This window comes from Lepisosteus platostomus, chromosome 14 (genome assembly GCF_059453375.1).
Source record: "Lepisosteus platostomus isolate fLepPlt1 chromosome 14, fLepPlt1.hap1, whole genome shotgun sequence".
NCBI lineage: Eukaryota > Metazoa > Chordata > Actinopteri > Semionotiformes > Lepisosteidae > Lepisosteus > Lepisosteus platostomus.
In genome coordinates, this window is record NC_142624.1 from 18,661,681 (window position 1) to 18,689,223 (window position 27,543).

Genomic DNA, 27,543 nt, shown 5'->3' on the forward strand with positions numbered 1-27,543 from the left:
GTATGCTTTTTAAAGGAGAAGCTGAATCCCACTTTAATTCAATGGAAAATTGAGGGGATCAGGAGCACAAGTGAAATAGAATGTCACAAAGAGAATGCAGCTGCAGAGCTTGTGAGTGAGTGAGAGCAGTGAGTGTCGTCAGCATTTAATTCTAACTTCTCTCATCCCTGCTGCATAATTAAAATGCTGTGACTTCATACAAGGTCTGTGTAAGTGAATCAAATCAAATGCATTTTATATATAGATGGAGAAACGACAAAGAACCCTTTTTCAATGAAGGGATCAGACTATTTTATGTTAATTGAATCATATGTTTATAGATATGCATGACACATGTACAGATCTTAGACCAAAGGTGAATTATAGAAACGGGCATTTTCTGTAAAAATACTAATAGTAAGATTATACGCCTAACACCTTGGAAATTGGTTCTATTTTTGTTGCTGTTGAAATTGTTACTAGTGCGAGCATAATTATTTAAGGGGATATTGTCATCATTATTATCTGGGAAAAACACTTTTAGGGCAGTATCAAATGACTGTTCTGTGCAATGAGCTGCAGCAGCATTTTTGTATTTTGTATTTGTATAGAAAGACCCTAATAGCTTAGAATTTTAAGTGGCAACAAATTCAATCAATGTGGAAATGACGGAGAGGGGATTTCTCTAACTCACAGATGTTTTTAATTGATACTGATGTGAATTCATCTTTTACGATTGAGAGCCTCATTCTTTAACAAAGCCGGAAAAATACCCCTTAAAATACTAAGTCTATGGTCTTTGAAGATTTTAATATTCTGACATCAAATGTAAAACAAAAAAAATGAGAGATGATTTCAGAGAACTGTCTATTTATGTTCAAATTTTGCCTGTTCCAACATTATAATTCCCCAGTGCTCTCTGTAATTGAGCCTGAAAAGAGTTGTGGTAGGTAATTACACAGCAGTGCAGTGAGAGTTGTGCTGTCTCTGCCACACCCTCTGGCTGTATCGTTTGCTGTGTAGGCTATAGGACATTTTCTGTGCTGTTGAAAATGCCTAGGACGTGACTCCAAAAATAAAAGATCACACCAGCTGTATTTGAAGACTTGAATAGGCAGTAGTGGGATATCAACAGGATGAGGTTCAAAGCAGTTTACTGCAGTGCACAGCTGTTTTTCAACTCTTTTGCTACCTCCATTAAAAACAATTAAAAATACAAAAGCTTTTTCAGAGAAAAATGGTAAATTAATTTCTCTTAAGTTCAAAACTTATTTTGTCTTTTCTTTTTTATTATTAAACCTTTAAAGGCCTTTCACAAAAGAAAATTTTAAACAAACTTTAGTTTGCTGTGAAGCAAATACCTTTTTACAGTCTTCCTGTAAATCACTCTTCAGTTTTCCTCAGCTAGATATTCCCACCCAGAGGCAATACAATTCCGGTATCTTATTCACTAACAGTGCAGGGTGGTGCTCAAGATTGCATAACTATTAAAAGTTTTTTTCATCAGTTTCCTTCCTGGAACATCATTCAATCCATCTACCCATCTACAATATACACAGCACATTTTTGTCAGTAAATGTGTAGAATTAGTAAACATTGTGGTGTTTGGAGATGCACAATGAAAAAGTTAAAGTTTGTATTAAAGAAATAGAAATAACAAAGCCACCATATTGCTTTTGGTACTACATGATAATACCATGCTACGAAGTATAATTTTTGTTCTGTTCACTGGGGAGTTATTAGGCTTGTGACTGCCAGTTTCTTATAGCAATTATTTTATTTAAAGTTACCTGACAACATTTGAGAGCATAAACATTTTTTTTCCCCTTCTTTGCACTGGCTTTATAGATCTTCTGAAGTCATCGCACAGTATTTCTAAGCAAACAGCATGTTTATGTTAACATAAAATCCATTTTTCATTATGATGTAGTGAACTGTCTCCCTAAACAAATCTAAACACTGTTTAGCATGTCTCATCAGCAGATGTGCTTCACTGCTTTTTTTAGCAGCATGTTTAGTCTTGCCATGCGTTTTTAACTCATCACTGTTTTGCAGGGTGCCCAGGTGTGGGTGAAAGAGAAGGAGTTGCTTCATCCATCCACTGTAAGCTCCTGTTCCAGCGGCTCTTTGGTCCTCAGAACTGACTATGGAGAGGTATGCCTACAAAAATTGACCCAACTAAGAAATTCAACTCGGATATTACAAGCTTCACTAAGTCAATTAAAATTTTTACGTCATGTTGAGGTGCTACAATGAGAGGGTGAGCTACATATTGTTTCTGTGCTGGGTTACGTGTAATTATATTCCTCCAAACTATGACAGAAATAATAGAATAGTAAAAACATACTCTTTAAACCTACGTGAAGATTAATTAGAGAACACCAAATATCAATTTTTATTCAATCATACTTAATATTAACCAGACCCATAAGTCATTCATTGCACCTTAAAATAGATCATCGCTTTGTTTGGGGCCAAGGTTTTGACTGAACATGCTCTGCATTTTTATTTTCCCTCTTGGATGGTTTGTCTCTGTCAGTGGGAGATAAGACAACTTTAAAAGATTTTCCAAGATCACTGGTTTTAGTGTTTTTTTCTTTCACAAAAGCTTTTTAAAAGTGGCCCAAAACTCTAATTTAGTGTTCTTCTAAACTTAGTTGATCCAACATTTCAATTGCCATACATTCTGAAATGTGAAGACTTATAAATGATCAAGCTTTTACTTGGAAAATATACTGTAGTTAAGTTTTATTCTTTAACAAACTGAACTTTCTCTGTATAGTCTGAGATGTGTTGCTGTAGCTGCAAGGTTTTAAAATGTCCTGTTATACTGATTTTAATATTGTGAAGGCAAGTCATCTTTGCTTAAAGGAAAAAAAATCACAAGATTGTGTGGATATTTATCTCCCTGCTTCTGTGCTGCTGTAACAATGGGGTCAGTGTCAGAGGATCCATGCTGTCTGTTTTCAAGCACTTTGTACCTGAACCTCTGATCATCATCTTGTGACTTTGAACTTGAAATTAGAGACTGGAGTTTGATGTCAGGTGTCCATTTTCTGGAATTTGCCCTTGGGGACTTTCTGGGTAAGCAGGAATCCAGCCCAGTAGGAGGGGAGGAGATAGCGTGAGTTCAACAGGTAAACACAGCTAACCCTAAAGACACCAGATCCTCGCAGCTGATATTGAGAGTTTTAGTAAGACAGGCCAGTTTTAAGTCTCCCAGATAGACACCTTGACAGGACCAGAAATTAACTATGTTGCCATTTGTTTGATGAATAAATTAGGCTCAATAACAATGGGTGAGTCACATTCTTGCATGCTAATAAATGCATGTGACACGAGAGTTTCCTGTCTCCAGGACAGTGAGAAAACTGTAAACAAACCTAAGGTAATGAGTCTTCTGTACGTAACTGTGGCTTGTCAGGGTGAAATGGGTTTTCATTAACTATGTGGCTTAAATGATGATAAAATAATATAAGGAATAAATGATTAATGAAACCACTTAGAGATGTCAAATTAAAAAGGAAATACAAAGGGTGTAACTCTACCATTGAAAAAGAATCTGCTAACATATTTTCATTTTTTGGCTGATTCAGTTATCAAAACATGAGCAAATCCTTATAGATTACCTCTGTTGGTAATATAATTTCTTCAATAACATTTGTGTAATTGCAAGACACATGCCTGTGTAAAGTGTTAACAGACTATTTTCGTTTGTATCTTATTCCATTCATTCATACAGTATACAATAGTATTTTCACAGCAGTGCTTAATTGTTTATTTTAATTTTGCCTGGCAAAAATAATTCTACTGCTGCTTCATAACCATAGAATCATTCTCTTTTAACATCAATATAAATTTTCGTCCCGAAAAAGAAAGGTGTAGCAAGCTTTGCTTTCTTTATATTATCAAATGCATTCTAGGACTTGCACTTGATCACTGCAAATCAGAACAAGCCTTTGTCTCATAGCTATCTTATACCCTGTCAAAGTCTTGGCTATGTGTCTATAGTTAATGGCAACGAACTTGTAACAGGCAAAATGTTCTGCCACTTGTTCACTGCAGCCCTTTATGGCTGTTATCTTTAAGAAGGATCACAAGATGAGGACTGTGTCTGGGGAATGAGTGGCAGGAATTGTGACCACTAGGAGTGTCGCCCAGCACTCCATACTTATCGGCTTGGCAGTCTGTGGAGACCTTTGTGTCTGGAGGAAATCCTGTGCAGAAAAAATGAAGAGAGATTGAAAATAGTATCAGAGCTTAACATTAAAGAATAAAATCAGGAATGTCTTAGTGGGGTAATGCCTTCCGGTGCCACGTATTCTCAAAACTGATTAATTTTTTTTTTTTTCATGTACAGTCCAGCCAATTCAGTCACAGCCTTTTATGGTTATTTCTCCTAGTCAGTACCTTGTCAATGAAAAGAACCCCAAGTTAATTGTTTTAATATGTTATGGACTGTGGTAGGATGTATTTATTTGCCGTTGATATTGACTCATTTGAAAGGAAACAAAAAACCCTTGTCAATGATTTTCAGACAACAAGCCACAATGAAAAGGTAATTGATGTGATTTATCTTGCAGTTGTGCCAAGCATTTATTTACTCTCCTGCCAAAGTTTGAGAATTTGTTTTGCTGGCAGATTTCTATGGATTTCTTGCATTATGCTAAATGTTTTCAAAATCCATTATTTCACAGGTGCAGATTCCTTTTACATAGAGTAGATTTAGGATTTTTTTGGTTTAAGGTCAGTGTATGTTTGCCTCACTACAGAAACTAGCATTAATTCTTTGAAATCTCACCTTATTCGGTTTATATGATATTACATCTCTACTGATCCCCTCCCTATAGTCCAGGCACCACAGGCTCTCATTATAAAGGGCCAGGCATTTAAATTATTAAATTACAAAATTTAAATTAACTTGCAAAAACTCTGATTACAACTTCTAACGCAGGTATAGATTAAAAATGCTTTAGTAAATGGATAATTCAAAATAAGGAATACGTGGAGAATGCCTTTGTGGATATCACCATTAAAGCCTATATTTGTCAGGATACATGTGTTGTTTACCCATGTGAAAATTTGCTTATATACAGTCTCAGAAATGTGAGACGTCTTCCTCGTTGAATCTATGAGAGTGTATCAGTCATAGGGAAAGAACTAGGATCCTTTCTTTTTAGGAAGGGCAACGTTGCTGTCATCCGAAACTTTTAGAAGTTGAGATATAGTTGTTGGATTATCATTCACAGTGAGTTGCAAACCTAAGGTCCTTTATTTTCTATTTTAAGCAACTATGTAGTTTATATTGTCTATGAATCGGACAAAAACTTTAATGGAATACATCTCTAAAATGATCAGAAACTACTGAAGTTGGTTTTGGAAATCCATATGAAACATCCAATACATGAAGCAGATGATAATCTTATTTGTAGAGGACACTGTGTATTTCTCTCTGTTTAGAGGCACTGTCTTCACATTCCTTGCCCCCCTACTGAGTTTGTATGTGAACTGATGCTGTAATTAGATCCCAATTAGTGCCAATCCTTTGGGTGTTATTTCTGTGCTATGTTTCTAATCTTTCCTTAAAATGCAGTCGTAACACACGCAAATGTCTAGGTTTAAGAGGATTGTGAACCCTAACAAACTGTCTGAAATGTAACTTTTAACTGTGTTAACAGAATTTCAGAATTTTTAGCCAAAAAATTCCATCTTAATTTTATTTTTATGATTGATCTGATTTCTTTCTGGTATGCCATTGAGTCAATTTTAGGCAAACTTGGGACTTGGGTTATAGATGGTGTTCATATGAGGTAATGTCGGATGCTGATCTAGGGCTAGAATAACCATTCACGTTGCCTCATGCTTAAGACACTTACCCTGATTTAACACTTTATTTCACATTTTTAATGTGTTCTCTTTTAGGTTCTAGCTAGTGAAAGGTTCAGTTATGGGACTTAACCTTGTCAATACAGTTTTCTTTCCCATGATTCTCTTTTACCAATGGTTTTATTTGAGCTTGGCTTGGAAATATCAATAATGTAATTTAGATACCTCAATATGAAATTTTCTTTCATATGTGTTCTGTTAAAAAGTATTCAATGCATTATTCAACCCATTTTATTGGTTTCACACTGGCTTCTTATCGATCTGTCCATTTCCTAACTGCTTCATTCAGGGTTGTGGGAGGGCAGGAGCCTGTCCTGGAAAGGAATGGGCACAAAGTGGGATACACCCTGGATGGGATGCCAGTCTGTCACAGGGCACACACAGACACAAACACTGACATGTACAGAATCACACCAGGGCCAGAGGAACACAGGGAGAGGATACTTACTGTATGCTGATAGCACCCCAGGTCAGGAATTGAACCCAGGGCCCCAGAACTGTGAGGCAGCAACACTGAGACACTGTGCCACCCTGGTTTCTTATTTTGTTTAAAAAAGGAATATAAATAATGCTTATTGAATCTTGTTAGTGGAATGTGGGAAAGAAGGATGTTAAGACTTGGAACTGATTCCAACCACAACGTTATCATTCACTGCAAATATTGCAGGACCACAATTGCCTGTTACTAAATCTGTGACAAAATATTCCACATCTAAGTCCCCTCCTCCACGTTGTTCCATATTAATCACACAGTTGGGGTTGCCAGCTGCGAGAATGACCAGTTTCACTCAAAGTTAAACGCAATGACCCATGCTTCCCACTCATCGGGGAGTCTGTGCTGCTTCACAGTACTGCTTCTGTAGCTTGGCCAATGATGCACCTGAATATGTTTGACATTTTTCTTCAAGTGGCACCTGACATTATCATTTATCATTGTGAATTACAGTATATAGCTTATATGCTGCCAGTCAATTTTGATATGGAGCTTTAAATTTGACTTCACTGTGCTTTTATTAGGTTGTACTGTCAAATTTCACCCACACTCATTATTATACCACTGATAAATAGTAAATGACTATAACCTTCTTATTGTGAGTGTCCACTTGCTGTATTCTTCCTTGATTATTCAACACTACCCATATGCATTACCTCCCCATAGTCCCAGGCTACAAATCACCCATTATATTTTACGCAAAAAACATAACCTTTAAAAATAAATCCACTGTCTTTATGCCTTTGTACAATATTTCATAATGCAGTTTCATATTTATTTCCTTGGTCTTGGATAATTTTTAAATGTAATTCTGAACACATTGCTTGAACGTAGTTTTGGAGTACATTGAAGTAAGAACACTGAAATTATTATGCATGAGTCATTACACTGTATAAATGAACAGTGCTAAAAGTATACGGATATTGGAATAGGTGTTATATACAGTGCCTTGCTAAATTATTTAAAACTCAGCAAAGTTTCTGCAAAGGTTTTAAACCTCTAGCTTAATGGGTGCTTTTGCTGTTGGCTTTTTAAGAACCTCGGATGGTATCTAAAGCAATAAAAGAACCAATAGGTGTAAAAATGGCAAATTAATGTTTAAATCTGTTTAAACCCAAGAGATCCTGCAAGGGATGATACCTGAACCTCCTAAAATATTATCCAACAATGATATTATTGATTATTCTGTATTGACAGGATAACTATTCTGTACATGACAGTATCTGCATAGTATCACATCATTAATGTGTCATGTTGAACCTTTGAAGAGTATTTGGATATTTGCTATTAACATATAATATTCCAGTTGTATGCATGCCTTTAAACAAAATATGAAATAACTTGTTTGCATCAGACAGCTCTTATTTGTAGCTTGTACTGCAGCAGTTGGCATTGTGCCGGAACTGAAACTAAAGCACTATTCCATCATGTTCACAAACCTGAGTGCTGCAGCATAAAAACAATCCTAGAAAAGTCTCCTTTTGCAAGCCCACTTCATTGCCATCAGCTTTGCTTTTGCACATTAATGCATCAGCTCTGCCTTGTGTAGGCTCATGGGCATGTTCCCATGGAAACTGGCACACTGTAATGCCAGTGGTAAATGATCATATGCTTTTATGTAAATGTGCAATGATCTGATTTGTTAATGAGTAACAGACAAGTCTTCCATCCCTTCTTGCAATACACCTTGGGGAGACTTTCAAGTTTTATTGGTAGAATTGTGTGTTTTGGGTGAGAACTAGCAAAATGCAAAGCAGACCACCATCTGAATTGAACTCAAACTCCATGCAGTGTAAGCAATTTGGTGACATAAGAACTGTTCAACAAATTAAAATCACCTGCACAATTTGCAAATGAAGTTTACATTCCTTCAGCCAAATAAATTGCAAAATGAGAAGGTAACCATCATTATTAACAGAATGTTTATTAGTGTTATTTAAAGGAAACACTGTACTTTATCTCTGGCTATTGTCAACAGCTTCCCAATCCTGGTCCTGGAGATCCACACAGCTGCTGGTTTTACTTCCAGCCAACCTCTGGTATAAAGTTAAATCCCCAGTTGGCTCAATAATAGGATTAATTTGAACTATTTGACTGTTTTCAGCTATTAAACATTATGGAGATTGAATTTTCATTATTGCATTCATAAGTAAAATAAAACCCCAGATGTCTGAGAAGAAAAAAAAACTTGCATATATTCCAAACAAGCAACTTGTTAGTTCAATTAAGGGTTTAATTAGGTAATTACGCTCAGCTGTGTGTAGGCCAGAATTAGGAACCTCTGTGTTAAAGCATTCTAGCTTCTTCGCAATGCTTCTGAAATAATTGTATGTGTTTTCTTTTTGTAATTTTTTGTTTATCGTTTCCCTTGTGGAAAGCTCGCTCTTGTCTCCCATGACCTCAATGTTGTGTCTTACTTTCGGACACTATCGGGAGCAAGCAGAACGGGCTGTAACACAGACGTGAAATTGGGGTTTGTAAATTGAGAGCAGTCAAAGTTGCTGAAGGACTGAATTGGGACCGATTTACTTTTTTCTCTTCAGAAACATCCCTTTAATAAATAATAGCAAGTCCCTGAAAGAGGGAATTGCTGCTGGTGTGTGCTAATCTTAGCTCTGGACTGTTCCTCTCACTGCACCTGTCACCTCCCATTGCCATCCTGCAGTCTGTGCTCTTAGGCTTAACACTCTGTCTTCCGGGAGAATCCAGGAATTCTAATGGCTTTTGCCAGATTCAGCTTATTGCTGCTTATTGCTTTTAAAAAAATCAGCTTATTCAGACCAATGTTTTCTCTGAATTCATGTCCCCTCTTTTAAACTACCAGTCAGTATTTTCAATATTTGATCAAATCTATCTTATAAATGTTTTAGTCTCTTTTGTATAGAATTGTTTGTTGGAATATTTTAAACATAAACCACTGTCATCTCATTGTGGGTATAATAGGCTGATTAATTTGTTGTGTAGTGCTCAACATATCTCTTGTGTGTAGATTTGAAAGGTGAGTTTTCTAAAAGGTTCCTTCTCATAAAATAGTGCTGAATCCTTGTTTCTTCTTCCACCCTAAATTTTGTTTTATGTTAGTATTTGAAGTTCCATTAGCATGTGATAACACTTCATTTTATAGTACAGGAACAAGTACTATAAAAATAAGAGTAGCTCTCTTACTTCCCTACTTTTTTCCTACTGTTTTTGTTTAGTTTTGGGGTGCCTATTCGGCATGTGGTGATGTAAACTCCCTTAAGATCCCTTATAAATGTATACCTGCAAAAGTTCTTACATACACAACAGAAAAGCTTTCATTATCATGCAAATGCTGCTTGATTGTAGTAGAAAGCCGGGGATCAGGTGTCTTTTTCAGAAAATTGTAAAAAGAACAGTTGCAAAGCAACAAATGCAGATTACAGCAAGAGCAGTAGAGATGTATTTGCTGAAAACAAAGTAGGCCAGATAGAGCATGATAGTGTTGTGTGTGTGTGTGTGTGTGTGTGTGAACAAATGTAAGCACAGGGCATGGGTCTGTGAATTTGAAAACCTTTTCTGCTAAGGTGAGCTCTTCTGCTCCACTGCAGCTCAGATGCTGGAAGAAGAATCTAATTAAATTATAGGGGTTGCATGTCCACAGCTTAATGCCCTTCTTTCTGTTTGGCATTTCAGATTTTATTGGGTTGTTTTTTCTGGTCCTTTTGTTTCCTTTAAAAATATTGCACATTATGTCAATTCTATGCATTCCATTCTTCATATGGTAAGGTCTCATGTATAGAATCCTAATTGATCTGATTTGAGACCCATCAATGCTGTCAACAGAAAGCTTGTGATCATCTATCACTTGTGCTGCACCTTTATATCAGAAAAGAAGCCACACTAGAGACGGACAGAATAGCCCTTTGGATAAACATGTGCGACAGAACATAGACCATTAAATAAGATTGAGTATTCATAAAACTCCCAAGCTGCCTTTTCAGTTATTTAAATCTTCTTTAGGACCAGGATCAGAAAAAAAAGCAAAATATACATATGTATTTGTCACATGTAAGAGCAGGGAGGAAAACCTGGACTCAATGATAGACATCATAAAAAATACTGCAGATTTAATTCACCTATCCCCTTGATTTCCATTCATTTGGACACTAATTCACCAGACATCATGTAATGATGAGGAGATTTTGATGATATGAAAGGAGCTGAAAGTAAGAAACGTCACAGAGGATTTGGACTAAATACATACTTGTATAATCCTGAAAGGCAGATTGTTTTACAAGACTGTTGCCTTAGGATTCAATAAAATACTTTGTTGTTCTGCTTGCTTTTAGATGCTGTATTGATATCTTGAGTACTTGTGACCTCTGGTTTACAGTATGTTTCACTGTTAATACAAAGTTAACCCATGAAAAGAGTCTATCTAGTCTATCACCTAAAAGTCGGTTAATACCAGAGTTGTTGTTCATTTATCAGAGTCTCTTTTTAAAGTAGTTCTTTGATAAGTTCTGTCCCTGGTGAAACACACCATGGCACATGAAACTGTTAACAACCATTCACATATCTAGTCTTTAGGACATAACTTAATATTTTATAACACCAAAAACTGTCCCCGTCATAATGTCTATTCAGGAATATCCAAATTATAAGATTTGCTGTGAAAGAATTCAAAACAAAGCACTCTACAATAAATCTATAAAACGATTTCTGACAGTCCATCCTTCTGTCAACCTGTCCATCTGACGAGTTAAAATAAGATTAACGTTTAGCTAAAACAGTAGCAGTTTCTAATGATATAAAAGTTTGGTACCGCTTGAAGCACCTTCACAGTACTGCATGCAAGGCATTCAGATCATTGGCTTCCTCATTAAGATTTTCTCTTTTTTAATGAAAATAGGAAGATTCTTTTCCACGGTTTCCCCTGTTTGGTGGGAGGTGACAGGACTGAGCAGAATTTGCACATGTTGCACTTTTGTGGATCTGCATCTGCTATGCTGTCTGGTGGCAAGGGCTGCTTTTGTCCAATAGCACAGCACTGGTGGTAGTGGTGGGGGGCAAAGTTAGAATCACCTGCAGTCCTGCTCTGCTTTTTCTCTGCCTTTCCTATAGCTCAGCTCCATTGCACCCCTCTGCCTGGCCAGATGGCAGCAGCTTGAGGTGCAGAGGAGAGTGTGTGGCCAAGTGACAGAAAACCACCTAATGAGGCTTCCTGCAGGGAAGCTCGGTGTTCTGTAACGCACAAGACCAAAAGACACAGGGTTTTATAAATAAAGATTTGTCAATAAGTTATAACTTTACAGAAAAGGTGCTTTCAGGGGTTTAACATGGTTAGTAACTTCCCAGGAAGAAACAGGATTGGTTTAAGAAGAAAGCATAATTGGTGAATGTTTTGTTTATTTTTTTATGAAGGAATAGGGAAAGTTCTTTATTACTGGTGCACCAACCTTCAAAAAATAAAAATGTGTATTTAGCGATAAAAGATTTAAATTTGAACACAGATAGAAACCAAGGAGATGTATGAAAATAAAGAAAGACTGTGTGCATACTATTTAGTCACTCTGACAGGTTGTGAACTGCATGTAGGCTGCTTGTTATTTATTAAGTTGCCAAAACCCTGTTTTTAAATGTTTGAGAACTTCACAAAATTGTCCGCACCCACCCACCAAGACTGATTGTCCCAGAATGTGTGACCATGAGGGCTAATGTTCTGTATAACCTAAAAAGAGCATGATAGACTCAGAATTTACCTGCTGAGCTTAAGCAGCTTGTCTGTAAATCCACACTATATTTTGCAGGTCTGTGCCTTTAAATGAAGGCCTACCTCTTGTTCATCAGTTTGTTTAATGCAGTTCTTATTCTTTAAAGCTTTGCTACAACAGGAAGCTAGAAATGTTGTAAAACTTTCCTTTAACCAACAGGTATATCCAGAGCTAGCTAGAAATGCAATAAATCATATTCTTGCAAATACTTCCAACACTGTATATAGTTGTGGTCTTCATGCTGAATAACGTGGTTGTTAAAATGTATTCCCTGACCCAAATTTGTTACATACATGTTTTGTGGTTACTTCTGATATTATACAATCAGAAATACTATATGTACAAAATAAGCCATAATTGTGTATGTTTTGTTTTTTAGTAAACAAAGAAAGTGATACCATGTAATGTCAACACATTGTTTTAAAATTGTACTGCCTTTATGTTTGCACATTCACCAAGAATCAGAAATAAATCTAGGTCAGTGATGCCAGGGGTATTTATGTTTATTTTGTCCAGTGAATCAGCAAGAATTATACTTTTCTAGAGATTTAGTTCCAAAATCATGCAAAGGATTGAAATGAAAAAGGTTCCTGCATTTAAGCTGTTTAGTCATATTCGTCCTGAACAGTCTTGTTGGAAACAAATATGTAACATTTAAAATGACCACGTTCCAGAATAGCAAAATCAAGGTATTTACTATTAAATGTCTACAGATAATCAGACTTTGTTTTATATACATTTAATGAAGAACAAAACTAAAGAACTGACAATAACAAAGCTAACTCTCCAGAGCTGAGGGTGAGAAAAGGGAGTGTGTGTCTGAAGAAAGGTGAGTGGATGTGTTTGTTTTCTGTCAGACTTGCTCCCCCTTCGGTTTTATGATGCTTTATCTTGCCGTCCCAGCATTCTTCAGCAAAGGCATGTTGGGTCCTGAGACGGCAGAGTAGCCCCATGAGCAGATGGCCCCATATATCACTCCTGATTCAGACTGTTCAGTCCCTGCTGCATGACTGCCTGTGGTTTCATTATCCAAGACATGCAAGTTCATTTACATAAGATTAGATTTGCACCCACATCCAAGACAGAAGAGCTGTATCTTATCACAGCCTTAAGATCAAAGTATTTTCTTTCCTTGTGAAGATGTTGGCCTTTAATTACTAACTTTGGAAAAATTGAAGATTTTTATATATATTCGCTGAAACTAAGTTTTTTACTGGTTACTATTTATACCTGTTTATACTTGTTTATACTTTGTTTGTTTTTTTTTCTTGTATAAATGTGCTGATTTTTGGAAACATTGTACCAAAACTGTTAACTATGTTTTAAGAATGAATTTTAAAAAGGTATCTTAGAAATAACTGTAATGGGGGGCTTTAGCATAAGTATCTTTATCTTCTTTTTGAACTTGAACAGTGTCTTATTACAAACTAAGTTGCCAAGAAATCAGTAATGTTTGATTATATTGCTTAAACAGTCAGTTGTCAATTATAGAACATGTAAACTGCAGTGGGCTGCATTAATATAATTAATATAATAATTAATAATAATTAATAATTAATATAATAATAATAATATAATTGCTTACACTTATATAGCGCTTTTCTGGACACTCCACTCAAAGCGCTTTACAGGTAATGGGGACTCCCCTCCACCACCACCAATGTGCAGCATCCACCTTAATGATGTGACGGCAGCCATAGTGCGCCAGAACGCTCACCACACATCAGCTATCAGTGGGGAGGAGAGCAGAGTAATGAAGCCAATTCATACAGACATTTCATCATTGCAAATGATGTTCTTTTATCATAAGATATTCTGTGTGGAATATTACATTGTTAACTGGCTGTTTAGGTTTTTGTTTGCTTTTACTAAATCTGGTTGAACTAATTAAACACTCAAAAAGGGTTTCTGTATAAAATTCTTTATGCCAAAGATTGAATGTTGCCTAGCAACTTTAATTATGCAAAGGTTTGGCAAGTTTTCATAATCATGTGTCCAGTGAGGTATGTTAGGTTTCTGTAATATGGAGCTTTGGCTAAGTATCTTAATCCTTACTTTTGAACTTGAACAGTGCCTTATTACAAAGCAAGTTGTCAAGAATGTGTAATGTTTGACTATATTGCTAATGCAGTCAGGGTGAGAAGAAATGGCTTCAGTAGCAGCTAAAACTTCAATAGACAGTGTGCACCTAATTAGTCTTTTTTAATGTAAAGGCTTCTCTGCATTTCTCTGAAGCAACAGAACTTATCACCAAGATAGCGAGGGGTCTTTTTCTCTTTGGGAAACATTCAACTAGATAGACCTTTCCATAATAGTTTGATTTTGAGTTTTGATGTTCAAATTCATTGGATAAGAACAGATTTTCATATCTTTTAAGTTCATGAGTAAAAACAAATATTATTACAGGTTACATGTGTAGGGTTAAATAAAAAGATGTAGCAATAGGTTTCAGGAAGCACTAGAATAGATTAACAGCACAGTGTGTATGCTGGTAAGTATAAAGTAAGACCTGTGAATCATTTTATATATTTATAACCCTTCTGTATATTTGTATAATGATGTCTTTGTTTATTGCATATATTAATTGTTGAACTCTCCTGCTTTGTTTTTCACCTGAGCCTGAAAAGGTAAAACTCCTACTTAACTAATCTTTAATTGGAATATAGACTAGTTTCTCTTGTTAAATGTACTTTTATCAATTCAGTTAAAAACGCCTAAACTGATGGCACGATTACTGCAAAGGTTTTTGTTGTTTTACTGAATCTGGTTGAACTAATTAAATGCTGTCAAATGTCTCGGCCTAAAATTCTGTCCTTCTGGCAAAGATTGAATGCTGCCTAGCAACTATAATTACGCAAAGCTCTGGCATAAACCAAATCTGAAAATCATGATTCCAGTGAGTGTGTTAGGTTTCTTCCTGTATGTTAAGTGACAGAGTATTGAAAGTAGTTTTTGTCGGCCATATGCTGTATGGGCAAGTCAGCACCTTTTTATTTTGGAGATGTTCCATCGTCCTCACCTAATAAATGGAAGAAAATAAATTACACAATAAAATATTAAATAACAATGTTTTTCCAGACAACAGAAGAAAGAGGGTTAGTTGATTTACTGTATATACCCTAGCTTACTATTGTTTGGATTTGCATGATCTTGAAGAAGAAATGGATACCAAACTAGCCGTCTAAATAGATTGAAATTCTTTTGTTCACCCCCCCTCTGACCTCTGTCTGCCACCCCCATCCCCCATATCTGTAGACCCATGCTCCAGTCCTGCTGTGACCACAACTTAAATGAATTAGGTTGTCAAGGCCTAGCCCCCAGTGGACATCTGTTTCTACAGTGAAAAAAATTGCTACAAGTCTGAATGACAGAGGTGCCCAGGTCAAGACTCACTTGTGCTGGCAGGAGTGGAAGTGAAAGCAAGCCAGTGCAGCCATCCTTTTCCTCAGACAAAGAAAGCATTTAAATTAGAGCCGAGCTGCCCATTAAAGAACATGGGCCTTCAATAACCAAAGAACAGAATTGAATTGCAGAGAAAAATAAATCTTAATGTAAAAAGAATAAAAACACAAAGCAAAAGACACCTGTAAAAAGCATCAAAACACAAACCACTGGAAAATGGCTACATTTCTTTAATTTGATAAGTAAGCACGTTTGATTTAGGGCCCTGGATATCCTGTAGGTGTACTGTGAACAATTTTCCCTACAGAAAATTACACCACTACAGTCAGATAAAGTGGACAAATCTAAAATAAGGAACAGGTAATGGGTTTATTCCATGCTGAAAAGAAAAAAAAGGAAACAGTAGTGTTGTTGTTTTGTGTTTTCTTTTCTTTTCAGCATAGAATAAACCAGTTACCTGTTCCTTTACTGCCTATGCATGCTGATGCAGCTACACTTGAACTAAATCTAAAATAATTTTAGAATAAGGACCTTCAGCAACACAACAACATCTGTTTGTCAATATGAGCATATATAATCACAACTATTATAACTGGTACTTCTAAAAAAATAATTCTGGTAAATACAATGCCTTTTTCCTTTGTTCCTTCCTTTGTTAGCTGGCTTTACTCTCCATGTGTTTGTTTTATATTCACAATTGTTAATGTATATTGTTCATATCTATTTAAGTCAGTGGTTAAGGGAGTCGACTGAGAAATTGGTAAAATATGATAAATAAGATTTTAAAAACCTGTCATAGATGAAAAATAACATTTATCTAAATTTCTACAAAACACAAAAAATGTTTTTTTTTTGCTATAATGAGTTAATAAAATGGCACATCAGGTATGGCGTTGGGTAAAATAAAACAATATATTTATTTCCTCCCTAGAGTCCTGTTTATGGACAATCTGAATTATTTTTAAATATAAACATTATTAGATTAATTATTGTTTTAATTGTAGTATAGACATGTTGATTACAATATGTTTTTTGTACTTTGATTAGTAGCCCAATGAAAGCAGTTTTTTCACATGGGTTGTTTTAATTTGTTTTAATTATTTTTTTGTTTTCAAGTTTGATTTTATTTCTCAGTTTCTGAATATTATTTATATCCTTTGTTATATTTTGTTTATATCAGCATTTCCTAGTCCTAATATTGGATCTCTGTTGTAGGGTTTTGCTACAAATAACTTCAATTACTGGGAAAAAATGTATTAATTGTACTAATAAACTGCTTAATAGTGTATTTCCATTGATTTGAGCTATTTAAATGTTTACAGTTCAAGCTACATTTTTGTGATATACATTCATGGAGGTGAGTGTGTATGAGTGAAGAGGAGATAGAAAAATTCTGATTACAAAAGATGTTAGTTTAATTCTGCAACTGAGAACACAGCTTAACCCCCTCCCCGAACATAGTTTGATATTCTTCAGATAAAATGTACATATTATTTTTAATGTTAAATAACTAGCATGAAATGCCTTCTGAAATTATGTATGAAGTGCAAACAATAAATAAGTTAGTGCTATACTAGTCCTAAGGTCTGAACTCGAGGGTTCAATCTTTGTATGACCTTTGTATGTTCTTCATCCATCTCCATCATCTTGAGAATGTGTTTAAGAAAGTGTTCCATCTTACTAGCATAAAGGATCAAAAGCACACTAAATGATGTGACAAAGTGAAATAATATGATGATACAAATCTTGTAGTGTCCTTTTTAAATCATAATTTTTCTGTTCAGTAAAGATATACCTGGGAGAAAATCACTTTTTAAGAAGAAGACATTTATATTTAGGATTTTGCCAAAAAAACTCAAGTCCATTGTGGGTTAAAACCTAATTATCTCCTATGAAGCATGTCGTCATTGTAATATTCTGGTGAGAGGTGGGACAAGCAGCAGATCTTGGGGCCAAGAGTAAACTGAGAGGTAGCCGAGACTGGGAATCCAGCAGACAACTTGCAGGCAGCACCCACACACAGGGAACTGCACACTGCTGTGTGCACATGGAAACTGGGCTAAGTGGGCAGAGCATACAGATGGGAACTGCACAGGCAGTGTGAAGCTGTAGCCAGTTTGGGACTCAGAAGTACTGCAGTGCATGCAGGTAGATGGCATGTAGTGGCAAAATAGGAAATCAGGGTGTGATCACAGTGTGAGATCATAGACAAAGCAGGTTGGGTTAAAGTGGGTACAAGCAAGCTAAGCAGAGTCCAAAGCACAAAGTGGAATCTAGGAGGCATGGTAGGACTGAAGTGAGGGTCAGATCTAGGGAACACAGTGAATAACAGATCAAAGTAAAGGGCAAATCAAAGAGACGTAGAAATAATAACAAACAGCGTCCAAAGAATGGTGAACAAAGAGAAGTAAGAGCAATGGGGGTGAACTGAGAAAAGAGGTACAAAGTAAACCAGAGATCAGGATTAATGAAGCTAGGAAACTCAGAGCTCTCTCAGGTCCTAGTTTTTATCTTCTGAATTGGGCGTGGTCGTAAACAATCTCCAGGTGATCCAAGTCTCCTGTCAATTAGTTTCCGTGGCAACCGGCTCTGGCAGATGGGTTGGACAGTGATGTAATTGTCTGGCACATTAGTACTAGTTTTCCCTGCTGCTCGTCAACAAGCATGGCAGATATGACCAAAAAATGCTACGTTTTTAGTGCTTCTTGTAAGTTTATATGTAGAGACTCAGGCGGATATCTAAAGTATTTACATTACTACTGGAACAGAATAATATGCTCAGAATATTCTGTTGCTTTGATACCCCTGGTTATGCACAGAGTTCTGTAGGACACATTGTGGATATAAGAACTACAACTGGGCAAAAGAGGAAATCTGAATTCTTCTGGCAATGGTAGTCGTTTCTATTTCTTTTCAATGCCTGCTACCATAAAGCACAGCTTTTACTTTAAAATATTAAGCTGTACTGTTCCACATCATCAAATAGATGGTGCAGCTCATGTCTGGCAAATAGGGCACACATGGCCCAAGTGTCACATTGCCATCTTGAAAGAAAGCTGTTGTTACACAAGCAATGTAAGGACTGCCTTGTCCCGCTGGCATTTTGTCATGTCAACAGGAAGAGCCTGCAGGAAGAGGTCCCGAGACTTGATCAACTTTGCCCTTAGCAGACAGATTGCTATCAGTCTGCTCTTAGTAGAAGTGGAGATCTGTAGCACCTAGGCATTCATTACTAAAGAAGACTTGGGGTAGGGAGCTGCGTCAGCATGTATAGCCAGACAAGGAACAGGTAAAGGTTTGTTCTATGCATGAAGTTAAAGAAAAGAAAAACTGCATTTCAGCTATAGAGGTGGCTTCAGGTGTGTGAAGAAAACCTGAAGGAGGTTTCACAGCTAAAAATGTAGAACCTTTAACTTGTTCCTATAGAGGACTTTGCTCTACTACAGTTAAGTTCACTTGAGATGTCTTAGTCCAGTCATCAAAGTCACAAACTAGTGACTCAAAGGCACTGCTGTCTGAATAATTGTGACATGCTTTTCTGAATCTTTAGACATTAATCTTGATTCAGGCTTGATATTCCAGAGGTTAAATCACCTCATCACCTGTGCCCACAAAAGTCCATCACTAATCAGATGATTTACTGCTTATGCAACAGTCATTGTCACTTGATTCTGTCAAGGTCATTCTTGAATGATTAGTAAATCCAAAAGATGCAAATATTTAATCAATAACTACAGTTTGTATGCTATATAAAATACAGTAAATGTAGAAATGATATTACATTGTGACTTTTGTACGTTTGAAAAGAAGAAAAGGCAATCTCATCATATTTCTCTTTTCTTTATAGCAATATTTTAAAGATATTTCAGGGAGAGTTGAGTACACTGTCTATTGTGATAGAGAGCAAGGGTAGTGGCTAGCTTACAGTCCTACTCCTAGGTCTGAATATCGTCTATGGCTACATTTAAGGTTTCATATTTCAAGACATATTTCAGTTACCAAAAGGCTAAATATCTTGATACTGGAGAGACTTTGATCAAGATAGTTCTACAGTATCTGCTGAAACTAGAGCTGTCTTGACATTGCACTTTTTTACAAAGTGTCATTATTCTCAATTCATCTTCCTTTTATTCCTTGTTGAACCTCTCTGATAAAGGACAGTCTTCATCTGAAAAAGTTAAAGAAGCATATAGTGTTGAAAATGGAAAGATGAGAGTAGAGAAGAGTGTGAGCTGAGCAGTGGCTTGGTTTTGCCAAATTGGGCAGAGAGTGGGAGAGTGCTGTGACTAAGTGCTGGAACTGGGAGCCAGCAGATGGGATCTGTTAAGTGGAACAAAAGGCAGGTAAGCTGATCCTGTGCAGGGACAGATGTCTTGTGCGGCATTTTTAAAGGCCTGGACATGGGAACATGGGGCCCAAAAACAAAGGGGTGAGGAAAAACCTTTATTAGGATTCACTTGGGATTTTCAGAGCTCAGAGCAGCTGCCTTAACCTTCAGAGGCTCCACCTGAAGTTTTGATTTTAACAGTCTTTAGTACTGTTCTTCTACTGCCAGAATGACTCAGACTGCTGTTTATTTTCTAGTAAGGAAAACATTTTAATTTTCCAACAGGAATAGCATACTTTCCAACAAGAGTACAAACATTGCAGTTTATTAAGTAAGCACATTAGTTGATATTCATACTGATTAAAAGCGCCCTAAAAACCTTCCCAAGATGAATTGCTTTTGTTTTATTAATGGGAATGGTAGTTATTTTGGGTTTCATTTAATAGCTTATTATGATGAGATTATGTTGAGTCTATACATTTCAAAAGTTTTATTTAAATAAGCACTAAAGTTTTCCTAAACGTGTCTTACAGACAAAATCATCACATATGACAAAATAATAAACAGAAAAATTGCAGTTATAGCAAGCATATTAATTGACTGATATGAAATAACCTGTTGTTTAGTGATTCATTAGAACAGGAATGGACAATCCTGTTCTTGTTTGGCTTGTGGTTCTACTTGTCACGTTTTCAACTTGTCAACTTGCCACTCATCAAGATCATTCAGTTCATTATCAGCTTAATGGGTCCATTTTAACAGCGCTCGCTAACTCTTCAGGTGCTGCTGCTTTTAGAGACAGAAAGCTTTCAGATACACTGGCCTTTCTTGAACAGGATTGCTTGGAGACCCTGAAGAACACTGCTACATTTTATGCAAGTAAAAGTCATTTCCAGTTAATGTTAGTGCTTTTAAGGGATAAAAACACCCATAAGCTTTTTAGCCATCATTTTTCTAACATAAATGTTCACACAACATACTATCCTGATTTTCTTGTACTTGTTTAGGCCATTCCAAGTCTTGCCATTTTGTATTGCTTTGCTTAAATCCTCTAATCACCCTTCTCTAGTTAGGTTAACCACTTAAACAATTAAAAAGCAGTAAAGATGTTTTATAACCCCTTAGGAAAATAAAATTTAATCCTGTTCATTCCATTTAAAATCAGTCAAAATCAGTTTCTTTCCCTTTAGATGTGCATTTTGAATGTTGTGCATACCTATATTGGACAACGTGCTGAGAGCTTCAATAACCATCTTACAGTACAATCATCACTGCACTGCATTGTCATGACAAATTCAGTGCACTTTCTTCAATATGTTAGCCAAGGAAATGAAAATCTAAAGGTCTGTTATTATATTACCCTTTTCAGAAACCGGTTCTCCTTAAAGAGTTCATATCTGATCACTGAGTCACCTGGCTGTCTATGATCCATCCAACCATTTTCTAACTGCTTCTCCCAATTCGGGATTGCAGGGGAGCTGGAGCCTTTCGTCATAAATGGGTGCAAGGCGGGATGCACCCTGGACAGCCTAAGGCCAATTTTCCTAGAAGCCAATTAACGTACCACTATGCTTTTGGACTGTGGGAATAAACCAGAGCACCCAGAAGAAACCCACATGAACACAGGGAGAACATACAAACTTCACGCAGGTAGCACCCCAGATCTGGATTCAAACCCAGGGCCCTAGTGCTGTGAGCCAGTGATGCTAACCATTGTGCCACTATGCCGCCCAAGCCTGTCTGTAATATGGCAGAAAAAAATCACAGTATCTAAGAAACTACATTTCAGATTAGTGAGAAAAATGTTAAGCACTCAGTTTTATTCCAAACAATTCCCCACTTCCTTAAGTATCCTGTTGTTTTGTTCATCTTAGTGTGTTTTTTTTCAAACAAGGTTATGTCACTGGCATTAAATAAACATCAGCAATTTGGTAGGAAGCAGTAACTTGACATTTCTACTCCACAATGACTGCTAGTGCATGGAAATGACTTGGGAAGCTGGACCCCAAGGGGGTTTCTCTGAAAAAGCCTTCAGTTATATGAGGGACATTTATTCCCTCCTGGCTGTAATACGGTATCACTTTTTGGATTCTCAGGCATATAAATGTTTTATTCACGACGTCCTAATAAAAGGACACAACTGGATGAAGGGTGGAAGTAAATAGCCTTTTATTTTCGCCTCTTTTTTCTCTTTTTTTGAGGGCTTCCTGAACTGTTTGAAATTATGTTGATGTGGTAACAAGTATCACTAATCACAAAGAGTGCTAATAATATAAAGTCTCTGTATTTAAGTTTTATATTTAATTATTATCAATAGAATGTATGTTAAAATGTATAAAAAACATTAATAGAATGTGCCTTTAGGACATAGCTCTAATAATCAATAGCAACACCAAGCCAGGGTTGCTGTGGTGCCTGTTTGAAATTTACCGTATGTACCCCAATATCAATAACCAGCGAACGATTGTGATAAATGAACAAGTTGTTAGTTGTACTTTCTGCAGCTCATATAGTGCAATTCTGTGGTAAGCTGCATTGAACTGGAGAGAAAAAAATACATTTACTCTATTGCGTAAGCTGGGACTCCAGCTGCTGGACAAACTGTTTTTCATCTTACTTCAGATATACTGAATTATTTATGTTGACAAACGGGGTGTTCAATATACTGTGTGGACAACACCTTTGAGAAACAACTGGATTTATATTCTCTCTTCTAGGCACCATTTAACCAGACTCAATTTATTACAGTGTAATGTTAAAGAGCCTACAATCCATTTTGAGTGATGGCTGCCACAAAATGCTGTGTTAGCCTGAGCAATTTCTTTCGGTTGTCTCTAAACTTAGCTTTCTGTAAGATTTGATAGTCAATTCAGCTAGTGACAGCTTAACTGATGAACATCTACTTGCTTTGTTTAAAAGCACATTAAAAGAATACAACAAGCAGTGGAGATTGCATCAGAGCTGTATATTATGCCCTCCATAACGATTCTGCTTCCTCTCATCAAGAAGGACTTGCCCAGCCTAGATAATCAATTTTAAATTACCTTCTTCTCTACCTCCCAGTTTTCCATTAAGTCCCATTATCAGAGGTTCTGAGCAGCTGTCTGGTGCTCAAGCAGCAGCCTTTTGTGTTCCATTTAGCGAAACAAAACTCCATTTCCCAGTAAAGTCTCATGGGGAGAAGTGGTTAGATGCTTATCCACCCAGAGCTGACTCTTCACCTTTTTTCTTATAATTTTCCATCCTGTGTATTTAAACACCTCACTGGTTCATTTTCTATACTTGTACACATGGTTAAATAGTAGATTACATAAGTGCTGTGTCGGTGACTGTGTCAGCTGCAGCAGTATTGGTTCGTACGATGTGCCAATCAGAACATGTCATTTCAAGGTGTACTGTTCATGGATCCCTCCATGACAATGAGTTTACTCTCGTGGCGTGGAAAGAGAGGACATTTAATTTTTCTTCAGTGCTGAGCAAAATCGCCTATCTGGACTTGTGGAAATGTGGAGAACTTAAAAAGTCATTGTGACACAAAATAATGTTCTCCCTGGAAATTAAATAGATAGTACAACAAATGTTTGCAATGCACTCCTGTGTCTCAAAGCTATATTGAATATATTGAACAGGAGAGCAGGTCTTATTCTACGAGGGATATAATGGAAATTGAATAGAACCAATTTACTGCATTGGACAGTAAAAGCAGTTTTGTTTAAAATGAGATGTTTACTGTATGTAATCTGTGTTTTATGAAAAATTGATTTCCATGGTAAGATACTAATCTATTCTATGTGGCAGCACTAAATTCTGGTAACAGTATTGCTGTTTAAATGTACTTTTAATTTCTTTAATTACTAAAATGCTCCATTATGAAGATATCCTCTCCTCCATTCAAAACCTGAACCTTCAATTTTCTTCATAAATTTGTTTCATACGGTCTTCATAAAATGACATAGAATTTTTTGTATCTTGCTTGAGCCATATACCTACAGTAGCCTAGCAGTCTGTTACAGGCACACAGTTTCTGAAATTAAGGGCTCAAGGGTTAAGCACCAGGAGGAGGAGATCAGCTTATCATTTTATTGGCCATATACAATTTCTTGTATTAGGAATTTGTCTTTTCGCATACCCCAACTTGCTCTCCATGAGACACACAGACAGGGAGAGAAGCTTGGGGTCAGAGCGCAAGGTCAGCCATATATACAGCGCCCCTAGAGCAGTTGGGGTTAAGGGCCTTGCTCTCAGGGGCCCAATGGAGTAGGATCCCTCTGCCGGCTGCGGAATACAAACCAGTAACCTTCCAGCCACAGGCGCAGATCCTTAGCCACCACCCAGGTCGTACTAAACACATTTTCAAGTAAATTTGGTCTTTATTCCAAATTTGTATGTAAGACATTCCTTGGTAGGAAACAACATGGCTTGGTAGTTTGTTTCATATTCCCACAACCTCATATGGCCTCATGTTATCAGTTTTATAAAATGCATTTACATACAACATCCACTGTTAATTATGAAAATGTCCACTGGGTTGACTTTATCAGTGTCTTTAAATATTTTTAATAATTGTGTCAGGTTCCCTCACCGACTTGTCTGTTCAAAACTAAAATTGTTAAGTTCCTTTTGCTGTCCATGTAGAATGTGAAGGAAATGGTCAGAGGATATCTTGACCACAGGTCCTACAGGTTTAATTATTAGTTAAACAGGCTAATCATCTATTCAGATCTTTAGGACAGTTATTTACTAATCAGGAAATGTTTTTCATTACTTCTGCTGGGATAGCTTTATGCAGTGCTGAAGCATTTCCAATGAAGTACAGACATGCCTTTGGGCTTCAGAGTGAACAAACCTCTTTTGTGTTTCATGTGTTTCCATTCTTTAGACCCTCAGTTCAAAAGCTCATAAGGATTGTTTTATTTTCCAGGCAGCCATATGAAAATATCTGTAATTTAAATGCAGACCTTGATCACATGTATATATGTATACATGTGGATATTCTGTCTGTGGTGGTGTGAAGAGAGTTTTAAGAAAGCATGATCAGTAGATACACACCACTGAAGATAAAAAAAAATGTTTTATAGTGTTCTTGCCAATGCAGTGAGCAAATCAGTATTGGGAGGTATAGGTGTTGAAATGTGACATTGAAAGTGATCAGCTTTTTTGTTGGAAGAAATCATCTGAAGAAATAGTATGAAGAGTGTTCTGCCTTGAAAAACATATAATGCTTGTTGACAAATTGCAGAATGCATTGTTTAAATCAGCAGTTAGTTAATACAGGTGCAACATCATGGTACGAATTGTATTTGGTGGGACACAGATAATCTGACTGTATTTAGTAGTGGGGGGAGGGTGGTCATTTTATTATGAAAGATCTCCAAAGTATGCATTATCACTGCATAGCTCTTAGGATATCTGTCTGGTGCTTCATGGTTCCTAATACGGTGTTGCAGGTGTTCTGTCTGGAGCTTGGCAAAGTGTCGAGAGAGAAAGTGTTTCCCATGCACAAGACCAGTGTGGATGGGGTGGAGGACATGTCCACATTGGCTGAACTTCATGAGGCTGCCATCATGTACAACCTCTACCTGCGCTACCAACAGGACAACATCTATGTGAGTAGCAAATGATACAGCTGTATCAATGCATATAACATTACTGTCCATTTTGAGTCATTATAGCTTTTTTGCAATGGAGTGTCATTTTCCCTGCCTCTCCCCTTATTGTCAGAAATATGGTAGATTGTTTTCAGGTGTCATTATGATGATCACCACCTCCAAGCACTTTGTGATGGGGGGGTGTTATAACAATGCACAGCACAAGCAGAATTGCATTTTAAACGATTATTTCCAAAATTTGTCACTGAATCTCATCCAATTAAAAAACGGGTTTTCAAATGTCAAAACAGAATTTTTAAAACAAATTTTATTTTCAACATTCTCAAAATATTTGAACAAGCTGGTTACAATACAAAATAGATAACGTCCAAAACCGCACAGCGGTGAAAAGTCATCAGAAGAAGACAGGTATAAGAACATGGATTCCTCAGTTAGTTTCAGAACAGCAAATGTAAAAGAAAAAATGACACTTTCTCCTTCCTTAATTGTCAACAGTATGCCAGTGCCCTTTTCTTATCTCACCCAGATCTTCCTACTACTGTCTTGCTGCATATCATTTTACAGGGCCTTTTAAAACGAGGACCTTTAAGTCTAGATTTTGTCTAGATAGGCTGATTTGTGAATAACAGGTGTTTCCTGTCACAAACTCTTAATATAGGAAAGTGCCTTTTCTTGGAGGAAAGGGCTTTTTCACTGACTTATTTCCTGACTTTGAAATAACCCACTGCTTTTATACATGACAATAGCTTTCAAATGCTTAAAGAGGTGCAGTGTTATTTGCACTAGATATTGAGGAAACTAGCAACTAAATAGTTTTGATTTGTGGTGACAAGCTGGGCTACAACTAAAGTTAAACACTTTAGAAGTACAGCATATGTATTCATCCCTAATTGTTCATTAGGCACCATTACCCATTTTAAAGGCTTTCATTGTGCTAACACAGCTGGGAACAATGTAAGACCCATAAACCCAAGTATAGTACAATTTTCAAAGGTACCTCCAACTGCATCATTGTTGTATAAACTCACTGTTCTGCATAGCTGTAGTTTGCACAACATCATAAATGACAGGTAATTGGCAAAGAGTAGTGTTTTCTAATGAATCCCAAATTTGTTTGGTGATTGTAGAGTACTAGCAATTAGGACCAAAAGTGAAAGACTCACAGAAATCTTTGTAATAATTTTCCTGTCTTTAATTTCTGGATCTAAATCCATATAATTTTTACACATCATATGTTGACACCTGAATGAGGCTCAACAGCCAATGTTGACATGATTGGAAGGGGTAAAAACCTTTGCAAGAAAGTGCCTTTTTGTCCTGTTGTAATTGATTGTTGAATATCGCTGATAAAATACTCTATGACAACCTTTCATCCTCACATTCTGCTTTCAGTACTTTTTGAATATTCAGTTAACATGCCAAGTTCATAGGCTAAATTACCAAAGGAGCACATCTGATAATTTACCCCAAAAAATAGATGCAAAGAACACAGTCCAAGAAATTAAATTACTCAGCTGTGCAGAAGGCTTAAACATCATAGAGTCCATCAGGAATTACAATAGATGTTATAGTGTTTTGTACTACTATAACACCTTTGTCTGGTATCAATACATCTTAGTTTGGATGAGAAGACATCTTTTGACATTTGCAATATTTAATTCACATTGATCAAAATGGGATTGGCTCTAAAAATTAAACAGTTGCTGTTTTATGGTGGACTGTCACCAGAAAATTGTTTTTCTACATGAGGAAAAACATCATTGAGTGGAAATAGTAGAAAGATGCAAAATGTCTAAGACCTTTGCACAGCAGTGAATGGCAGAATGAAATAAAATAATGGGATTCACAAAAAGGCACATCTTGTTTGTAAATTACAAAACATTTACACCTTAGCCAAAGAAAAGTGGTGCAAGGGTCTGTTTACAGACAACTCTTGGCACATGTAGCCACTTACTGTAGTAAGAAGGCTGTACACAGTACACTGGTGCTGTGTTTTGCAGTGGGAATCTTGTGTACATTGCTTTGAGTGAGTTGCCATTCTACAAGTGTATTTGTTCTGGCCCCATCTGCTGTACTGACATCACTACTCTCGGGGGGCTTGTAGACAAGCAG

At 36.6% G+C, this 27,543-nt stretch overlaps 1 protein-coding gene across 1 annotated transcript in view; it reads left to right on the forward strand.

Annotated features, from left to right (window-relative positions):
- Positions 1-27,543, forward strand: part of myo10l3 (myosin X, like 3) — a 130,027-nt gene that overhangs the window by 36,344 nt on the left and 66,140 nt on the right. Inside the window, exons 2-3 of the mRNA XM_088607339.1 lie at positions 2,035-2,133; positions 25,270-25,428. Coding sequence (XP_088463465.1) covers positions 2,035-2,133; positions 25,270-25,428 — 258 coding nt within the window. The remainder of the gene's footprint in view (positions 1-2,034; positions 2,134-25,269; positions 25,429-27,543) is intronic.